General features: G+C 40.9%; 3 protein-coding genes across 3 annotated transcripts; 1 reads left to right on the top strand and 2 right to left on the bottom strand.

The window, feature by feature from the left end:
* The first annotated feature begins 8 nt into the window (after nucleotides 1–8).
* On the top strand, nucleotides 9–1,759 carry LOC118408157 (nicotinamide N-methyltransferase-like). Its single transcript, XM_035808795.1, has 2 exons — nucleotides 9–281; nucleotides 1,394–1,759. Exons 1-2 carry the CDS (start codon nucleotides 179–181, stop codon nucleotides 1,582–1,584), a joined length of 294 nt encoding a protein of 97 aa, XP_035664688.1. The 5' UTR covers nucleotides 9–178; the 3' UTR covers nucleotides 1,585–1,759.
* Nucleotides 1,760–2,486: 727 nt separating this feature from the next.
* On the bottom strand, nucleotides 2,487–4,895 carry LOC118408156 (nicotinamide N-methyltransferase-like). The gene is made up of 5 exons (XM_035808793.1): nucleotides 4,438–4,895; nucleotides 4,046–4,155; nucleotides 3,733–3,830; nucleotides 3,290–3,445; nucleotides 2,487–2,795 (listed from the first exon to the last, which is right to left on the bottom strand). Exons 1-5 carry the CDS (start codon nucleotides 4,586–4,588, stop codon nucleotides 2,519–2,521), a joined length of 792 nt encoding a protein of 263 aa, XP_035664686.1. The 5' UTR covers nucleotides 4,589–4,895; the 3' UTR covers nucleotides 2,487–2,518.
* An 801-nt stretch (nucleotides 4,896–5,696) lies between these two features.
* LOC118408155 (zinc finger and BTB domain-containing protein 44-like) lies at nucleotides 5,697–8,136 on the bottom strand (the record flags this gene model as incomplete). The annotated part of the gene is given in 1 exon segment (XM_035808792.1): nucleotides 5,697–8,136. A coding segment is annotated over 1 exon segment (1,638 nt), but the record flags the coding sequence as incomplete, so codon positions are not given.
* Nucleotides 8,137–9,286: the final 1,150 nt, after the last annotated feature.

Here is a 9,286-nt window from a genome sequence, read left to right as displayed (position 1 = left end):
GTAACCATTTTCACAGCATTTGCTAACATAAAGTGGTGTATACTGTTTTATCTACTTGGCGCGCAACTTTGTGACTTGAGGAACTTTTTCTCGCTTCTTAAGACCGCTGAAAATATACGACCAGATAGAATTTGTAATACGTTTTCATCAAATTGCATATAACTTAACATATTCTCACATGTATGTGGTCATCGGTTATAGAGAATCGTACAAGAAGGCTGTCAAGAATGTCACCACCTTGCTGAAGCCTAGTGGAACACTCATTCTTCAGACATATATAGGTGAGCTACGTTTCCTTGGCAACGGTTGTCATAGCAACGTGATATGGATTTCCAAAGTTCAGAAAAGAATGATATATATATGCTACCATGACTATATTTACGATTTCAAAGTTGAATACGAATACACAAGATATGCTGCTTTGTTTTCAGTCCTGTGTATATTAATGTACATAAATCTGTATCAAGAAAATGGATCATCATAGCATCTTTCAACGTGACTGATTACATTTTTCGTTTTGATTGAACAAAGGTATTCAGACTTCCATGCCACATTGCAAGCAAACATTTATCTTCACATGGTCAAAACAAACAAGTTACAACTTTTGTTTAGTTTACTCAAACAAATTAACATGTATGCAACCAGCCCGTTCAGCTATGTCCTACCACTTACTACATAATGTAAGGCCACAGCAAGTAAATTTTATGGATGACATCCTCTGTAGACTGCAAAAATAGTGAGATAGGGCGAAAAAAAAACAAGATGGGTAAAAAAAACAAGATGGCTAAATTTTCAAAATAGACACGATAAATGTTGTAAGATGAGTTCAAGTGACAAAACATGGTAGTACTGACGACAAATCATTCATTCCTGTATCAAAGAAGTGAACTAGTGTAGTAAACGTGACACTAGTGTGGTAGACTGGTATCACTTACCAAGTTGGCAACTTCACTTATGACTTCCATAGTGGTGCCACTTTTCCAACTATCCAGCTGGTTTCACTTCTATAACTACAATCATGGCTACCTCGCTAATGTCACTTCTACAAGTACAATCATTAGGCTCCAACACAACATACTTTCCCATTTTGGTACTTTCTTGTCATGTTGACCATCTCCGAAGAAGAAAAAAAATCTTTTTTTTTTCTGAAATCAGGCAAAAATTAATGAGCGCGCGGATGTCATCCATAAATTAAAATTTACTTGCTGTGGCCTAATCGAACAAAACAGGGTGTCAGCTATTTTACCAGTAAGCATGGTAACAGCCGTTGTGAACGAAAAAAAGAAAAAGAGAAAGGAGAAGAAATGGAACAAACACCCCTTGTTTATGAAATTATATTATCAAATAAAAATTCATGTGCTTGGTTTTTGTTTTTGTTTTTTTTCTGGCGAAGGTGCAAGTTTCTATGTAGTTGGTGACGTCAGGCACCCAACGGTGAAGCTTGACGTGGATTTCATACTGCAGACGATCTCTGACGCGGGCTATGATGACGTCAAGTGTTCGTACTATCCTGCAGCTAAACGGGAGCACTACACGACTAGTGATCTCACCGCTTTACTGCATCTAACCGCTAAGAAAATCTAAGGCAATTAGAAGGTTCATGGCTCCGACTGCTCATGCGTTTCGAATTACCTTGTGGGTGATATGTCCAAGGTAAAGGCCCCTTTAAATACATGTAAAAATTTCTTGCATCGACATAATGCATGCTCAGCCGTGTTTTGTTTATGTTTCAGGGGCCTTTACCCACAATGCATTTCTCTGAGCATGCACCGTTAAAACCATGATAGTGCATGATAACATGTAATACAATAGCAAATTGATAACAGATTGTAGAATTATGGTAGCAAATCATAGTTTGACTGTATATACAAAGCGAATAATAGATTAAAGGAGAATAATAGGATACCATGTTTATCTCATAGTTAACATGGTTCTTCTCTCTCCTTAAACATGATTTTTTGTTGAACGATAATCAGATTTTTCTCTTCAAACGTGCGTTAGAATTTACTGTAACTTCTTGACTTATTTTATTTGATGTTCTTTATGCAAGAAGAGTTCAGTTCTAAGTGAATATTTTAAACAAATCATCTTTCAGACTTTGTTTTAGAGAGAATCATGTCATTCTATGCAATAATAACAGTGATTCTTAGCAACGTAGTGAATAAATAAAATGTTTACTGAAAACTGATTGTTATCTTTATTTGTTGCATAAAATAATTCATCTACTTTCTCTCATTGAACAACCATTAAACCAGGTCTGTCCCATCCTGATTGGTATTAATCGGCCCACATCATTGAATACAAAATAATAAGTTGACTTGAGAGTCTTTTTTGTACATGAAAAGTAAGAAGACCACAAAAACACGCTCATAAGATTACACGTCAATATCAATACATCTAAATGGCGACACCCATTCCCATCATACGCCGCTCCCCTAGGAGTGATGGAAAAATAAGATGTCGGCGAACATGAACGGGACTTAAACCATACAGTTTTCTCTGTAAGTACAACTTGTCCTTAGATTTTCTTTCCCGTTACATGCAGAATACCCTTTATATCGCTATAATAGCATTTCTCTCGCTCGGGAGTTTTGTACTCTGACGTCTCCAGTTCAGTGAAGCCAGCTTCTGAGAGGGTCTTCAAGACGAAGTCGGTATCAAGACAGAGAGAATCCGGGGTCTTGTTGCCCTCCTTGTCGATCCAATAGGTGACCCCGATGTAGGTTTGTAAAACAAGATGGCCGCCTGACTTCAGCAGGGTAGAGATGTTTCTTACAGCCTGCGTGTAGGCAGACCTGTGAAAATAAGCACAAAGAAAAATATAAAAGCTGATATTGAAATGCCTTTAGTTTGGGCAGAAGAAAAACGTAACGATCTATCAACCCAACATCTGTTTGGATGTTGTTTTGCTGCAGGAATATGCAACAGCAATCATTATGCTTACCTTCACCAAACATATTGTTTTGGGTTCGTTTCTCGTTCCAATCCAAAGAAATAACATCAATGACCTGGGAAGGGCAACTGTCGCCATTTTTAATGGTAAAGTAGCTTTATTACATTATGTAGCTATAGCAAGCGGTAGGACAGAGCTGAAAGGATTGGTCACCATACGTGTACGTACTTGAGTAAGACTGAATAGAGCAGTATTGTACTTCGTTAGGCAGGGCTATGTGGAAGTAAATCTACCTGCATATGTTACCTTTCTAGTTGTCATTTTTTCGTTACTCGAGATTAACACTAAAGGTAACTGCTAATGTTATCTAAGAGCAAACAAAGAAGTATATTTTACCTGCCCTTGTCGTAACAGGCCGATTCCAGACAGTACGCCGAAATGATGGCGTCGAACGGCTGGAACATACCCGGATGTAGCGGGTTGGGATTAAACACGTCACACGGAACTACGTCTTTGATTGCGCTTCGCAGCTGATCCTGGCGGGACTCCCAACTGGTGATTGATAGAAAAAAATCGAAAATGATATATTGTACAAAATCACACAAACAAAAACTTTAAGGTACTTTAATACACATAAACGTCACGTGATATAATGCATGACCTGAACTTTTTGAAAGCGCGTCAGTAATTGGGGAATGAGAGAATTATTTTTAGCGATGAAATGAAATACAGCACGTAAAAATACAGTACGAACGAATTATTAGAGCAAGAACAAAATGTCGATTAGTGCTTCTCTAGGATATTCTCAGATAAATTATGTTTTATCAAACTCTCCCTACCTCGAACCCTCCAATCCAGCGACGTGTTGAAAGAAGGGGCTCCAATCGAATGCACATGTATCACTTTCCTTCCATTTCTTTATTTCGGCTAAGGCTCCCTGAAAATATGTGGAATTTGAGGGTTAGTTGCCAAAAAAGACGTGTTTCGATTGCATATGCGTTGACGTCAGTGGCAGAGCAAAAAAAAATTAGACAGGGGTAGTGTATATAGTCTCATATACAAGTGTGATTGTCTAACGGTATGAGTGTCTAGAGTTTCAGAGGGGGCATTTATTTCCAACCAGTTTACTCCAACACTTAGATGTTTACGTACCTTATGAAAGTCCGAGCAAACAATTTCCGGAAAAACTCGACTGGCGCTAACCAGTTGGTACACTGTCGGCCCTGATCCGACATCCAGAAGTCTTCCTCCATAGCCTTTATCTGCAGCAACAATAAGCGCAATAGTGTTCTGTCGGCTACGCCCCTGTGGCGTATCCAAAAAAAATTGGAACTTTGTCTTTATCTACAGTAAATCAGCGTTCGTTGAACATTAGAGAATTAGACTTATCCTACTATTACCATTGTTACTGAAAGTTTAATTTGGTGATATTCTTAAAAGTGAGGAAGTACCTCAAGTCAAATTTGTTGAAGACTACCTTCTATAACATTCAGAGACTTTTAGACATTAAGGAATCTAGTACAAACATAATTGCACTTTTGTACCTTGGCTAAAGGTCCGGTGAAATTGCTCCATACTCCACGGCATCCATTCTCCTTCATCCGGGCACTTCGCTCCTGTCAGATCGGAGTAGAAGTAGTCGAGGTACTCTCGTGCGTTCTTGAAATATTCATATTCTTCCTGCTCTGAAGACATCTTAGCTCAGCCCTTAGCTGTACACTCAGTAGTATTCCAATGCGAGATATTCGCTCTTGTACGCCGAGGTTGGTACCGGTTGTACCGTGTAAACAGTGCATTAGAAATGAGGCACAAAGGTCTAACTGATGCCGCCATATTTGTTTGAGAACCGCCATATTTGTTTGCTGTCGTCTGCTCTTAATTGTAGTATCAGTGTGGCTTTTTAAAAAGAAGAATTAAAAGATTAATAGGATGAGATATGGGGCGGTTTCTTATTTTCTCTTTTTGCCGGTTTTTATTTGATCATGATCATCACCAGGTCCACTCTCTCCTTCCAGACAAGTCTGCCCCCCCACCCAAAGATTCGAAAATGTATACTGACGAGACATGACCTTTGCTACAAAGCTTAAGATTATTGTGGAAACAAGTTTGCGAACGTTATCGCATTGGTGATAAAGGTGGCGGTTGATCAAGGACGCTACGTTACTTGTTAGTCTGACTGAACAGCGCCCCTAGCGAGAAATTTTTTACAGTGTAAGGAACTTCCTTGCACGTTTGACCGATTGCTGACGACACGTATCCGCAAGATCACGTGTTAACAAGTATAGATCACGTGCCCGTTACTCTCGCGAGTATACGTTCTGAATAGTATTGATCCTGAAGAAGGCGACAGTGGTCATTGAAAATTTGATCCGTGTGTACCTTTGTGTTGGAAGACAGTTTAGCACTGTATTATGATTACTACCAAAACATATGAGCTTCCATGATAGTGTAAAGGACGTACTAACCGCATTTTAACTTTCTTCTATTTACTTTGCTAACATCAATACAAATGGCAGGGTTCACTCTTAACACTTGTTTGCGTTCTGAATCGTACCATATTTTCTTCATCAACCTTTCTTCATTATCATATCAGCATGAAAGTGCTTGAAAGTGCGTTTCTCATGTCAAGCGCAAGATGGCGCTCGTAAGCAGTAACCTTCAAAAACTGATCACGCTGACAACGGTTTAGTTCAGAGTTAAATGAATGTCATATTGCTAACTGGCTTTTTTTTGGAAAGTTGGTAAAAGATATAAACGGCACAACATTAGAGTCTTTAGACAAAATTTTCTATCATGTTGACTTTTTTAATACTATTGCAGTATTAAATGCAAAAAAAGAGGTGCAATCTTTAAAACTACTTTACATAAACTATAGATACACACAAATATTGGCACAATTCCATGATAGTTATGATGGAAAACGTTAACCTATATATATAGATAAAGGTAACAATAACTGATAACAATAAAAGTAAATCATTTCTAAAGATACTACCACGATTACAACATACTTGGATACAATCAATGCAACTACAGTTCTGTAAATCGAAACTATACGGAAATAATACTATAGCTATTTCTTAAAAACGCTATCCACTCAAGCATGTTTGTAAGGTGTTGTTTTTGTCCTTTCAAACAGGGATGCCTCATCTATGGGCATTACTAAGCTATATGTGTCAAACCTCTAAATGAACCCAACACATTTATGGAGGAGACTAGGGGCGACCCAGTGTGCTATGGTTTAAAAAGCCTCATTGCACTACATGTAGAGCTGACAACTTGAAAAAGATTTTCCCTTACTTACTAACTATACCTGATGTTAGAAATAGATTATACATACAAGGAGGATATACTCTTGTGGCTTTAATTTGCCTTTGCGTTTGATTTCATGGTATGTTGTGGAACCTTGCTGCTGGCACCTTATCACCTATGCCAAGAAGGTTAGTAGTTTTGGTGCCATTTGTTTCTATTTATTCGTTTGTTTTTGTTTGTCTGCGGACACTATATCTATGCTATGAACTATGCATATCTATGATATGCAGTAGAACTCATAATGCTCTGGACGTTTTGGATTTACATGTACTCCTTTGAATACTTGGGACAGGTTAAATGGTCCCATCCATATCTCGTCTCCTGTTATGAGTGTTCATGTGGCGGTTCAGTTCGAAGTTGCGCTTGAAGCCAGCCTGGCAGAGTTCGCACTTGAACGGCCGTTCTTCTGTGTGGCGGAACAGGTTGTGTTGCGACAGGTTACTCTTTGTTTTGAATGAAATCTGACACATCTCGCACCGATACGGTTTGTCCGCAATCTCTCTCTGCTCGGAGAAAGACGTACTGGCAATCATGATCGCAGGAGGCGTGGCAGACAAACCTTGTGCCGCCGCAAAGTTTTGGCTGTGAGAAACAAGATGGCGGTCTAGCTCGTAGCTGCGGCGGAACGCTGCCGGACAAATGTGACACTTGAACGGTTGCAGGCAGTTGTGTATGGAGAGGCGATGCTGCTGTAGTGCGCTCTGCGAGGAAAACAGGGCTCCGCATTCGTCACAAAGAACAACAGTACCAGGCATCACATCTGTTTGATCTGCACTTGGTCCAACTGTCGATTGCAAAAGGGCATGTTGGTTGAAAAGGTTGTGAGAGGCACTCCCCTCATGTTGCACCTGATCTTTTATATCAGGTTGAGAATTGCCATCTGACCCTTGACCTTCCACCTCATCCAAGATGGCGGTGCTATCGGATGTGCAAGAGAGAACCAGTGACCCCATGGTGTCCTCCTGTGGGGTCAATCTGTTACCATGGCAACCTTGGTCACCACGGTTACCCTCAACACCATAGGACAACCTTGCGGACGGTGACCCACTGCTCATCTTAAATCGTTTTGTTCGGAGAGAAGATTGCTGGTTTCCCTCTTCCGAGTTCCGCCTTCCTCGCGACGTAAACATGGACGCAAACACCGTCTCGTTCTCTTGCGAGCAGGATGTGACTTCGTTGTCTTCGTTCTCGATCTTCACCACAACTGCAGGCCTGGCGCCATCCCTGTCCTGTCCCATTTGAGATAGCCTGTTGGGGTTAAAGGTCATCTCCCTGTTGTCATTAGAACCTGGACTCCACTCTGATGTTCCATGTATTACAGCCTGTCTGCTAGGCTCAGGAGAGAACCGCGTCTGCATCCGCGGTGTGTTTTGAGCAACTGATTGACCGGAGCTTGGACGGGATGCGGTCTGCGTGGACTGTTGGTTCTCAGATGCATCAATAACATTAAGGGTGGACGAGGTCGCTGCTTTTGCTGCACATTCTTGCAGCATTGTGCTTAACACAGGATAGCCCAGCTTGCACCTACTGTCGTCTTGTGAACCACTCGAAGGAGAAACAGACTCCAGGGGACTTGACACACTTGAGCTCTGCCTGTTAGTGTTACCGACGTCGCTACTTGTCGAGTGAACATTTCTCACCCCACTAGGCTCAGTCGGTGTACGCAAGGCTGCCGCCAGGAACGTACTGCAGTTGTTCAGTATGTCCATGACCTGGAGAAAGTTTGCGGCGTTGTTCGTCTCTAGAGCATTCTCTATGGTGAGATGGAGCTCGGAGGTGTAGACGAAGTCTAACACGACGGCGACTCCCTGGGGAGTCAGGCCGGGTAACTCCACCTTGTCGGCTGCACTGTTGGAGAGGACGGATGCGAAGTAGCCTGAAGATCCACAGAGTATACACTTGTGGGCCCAGAAGACATGGTCCTGTACCTGAGTTAAAATATATTGGTACATAAATCAGTGAGTGGATGAATGATTAAATTTTATTGCACAATAGTAGAAGCAGGATTGGAGTCCAATTGTGTAATTGTCCCAGGCAAGTGAAAGTTCTGATCAGGCAATCACATTTCTGCTACCCCATTTGCCCGATTGACAAGTATGAGTTTTCCATGAGTGAGATTTTGATATACTTGTTACTTTTCACCGTAATGGCATCAATGATTGGTCAAGACAGGAAAATAGAGCCAATACTAAAAAGAATTCCATTGCTGGAAGTGAAAATACATAGAAAAATAAATTTGAATTTCGGACAAGTGAAAAGTTGGTTTGAGCAAGGAGGTTTTTTAACCTCCTTGCTTCGGGAAAGTAAAATTTCTATGTACCTGCCCGATAGGACAAGTGAATTTTAGCAAAACTTGTCCAACCCTGACAAGTACGGCCACTTTTGGCAACAAGTATTTCCTAGCTTCATGTTCTAAATGACTTGGACATTTCTAATACTAAGACACATCAACCTTATTGATTGGTTCTCCGTTAACATGCCACCAATCTTAATGATTCTTATGCCCTTGGAAAATACACTTTACACGACTTTCCTTACTTCATTGCAAATGAGTACCTAGTTTTGGTTAGGGCAGGACTTTAAATGGAGGTCCCGTGTTTGAGGAGAGCCATACCTCATGCACATTCAATATTCCACCACACTTATCTAGAAGGGTACTAGTAGGGGCCCTTCCCTGTGTGAGTCTTATGGCCACACTTGGGGCAATTACTGTCATATCAAAAGGTCACCTGAGTTAGCCCCAAATGGCATCTACTCAAGAGCCTTGTGAATTAGCCCTGCCCTATTGTAAGCTCCTCGCAATTCAACTCCTAGCAGTGAAGAAAGTGCATTCAGCATATTGTTGTAAATGCATAAATGTTCGCGGTGGTTTTATGTTTGTGGTTTTTGCGGTGGCCACATCACTGCCAACTTAAAACCACCGCGAACATTTATCCCTGGCAGTAGGAGACTACTGTACAGTACATGGTGCTACCGAAAACTTAAAACCACCCCAAACAGTCCTTTTTCCCGAAATTAAATCCCCACAAACTTTAATGCATTAACAGTACCCAAATAACAACTATATACTGAGATCGTCTC

Source organism: Branchiostoma floridae, unplaced genomic scaffold (genome assembly GCF_000003815.2).
Source record: "Branchiostoma floridae strain S238N-H82 unplaced genomic scaffold, Bfl_VNyyK Sc7u5tJ_1558, whole genome shotgun sequence".
NCBI classification, from domain to species: domain Eukaryota; kingdom Metazoa; phylum Chordata; class Leptocardii; order Amphioxiformes; family Branchiostomatidae; genus Branchiostoma; species Branchiostoma floridae.
Note: the sequence above shows the minus strand (reverse complement) of the source record. Positions and strands in the feature narration are given on the sequence as shown.

What these genes read in the sequence shown, in the direction of transcription:
- LOC118408157 (XM_035808795.1), top strand. Translation starts at nt 179, where the DNA reads ATGTATGTGGTCATCGGTTATAGAGAATCGTACAAGAAGGCTGTCAAG. An exon ending in CATTCTTCAGACATATATAG is followed by an intron (nt 282 to 1,393) that starts GTGAGCTACGTT and finishes TTTCTGGCGAAG; the next exon opens with GTGCAAGTTTCTATGTAGTT.
- LOC118408156 (XM_035808793.1), bottom strand. Translation starts at nt 4,588, where the DNA reads ATGTCTTCAGAGCAGGAAGAATATGAATATTTCAAGAACGCACGAGAG. An exon ending in TCACCGGACCTTTAGCCAAG is followed by an intron (nt 4,156 to 4,437) that starts GTACAAAAGTGC and finishes TTGTTGCTGCAG; the next exon opens with ATAAAGGCTATGGAGGAAGA. An exon ending in GCCTGTTACGACAAGGGCAG is followed by an intron (nt 2,796 to 3,289) that starts GTAAAATATACT and finishes TTATTTTCACAG; the next exon opens with GTCTGCCTACACGCAGGCTG.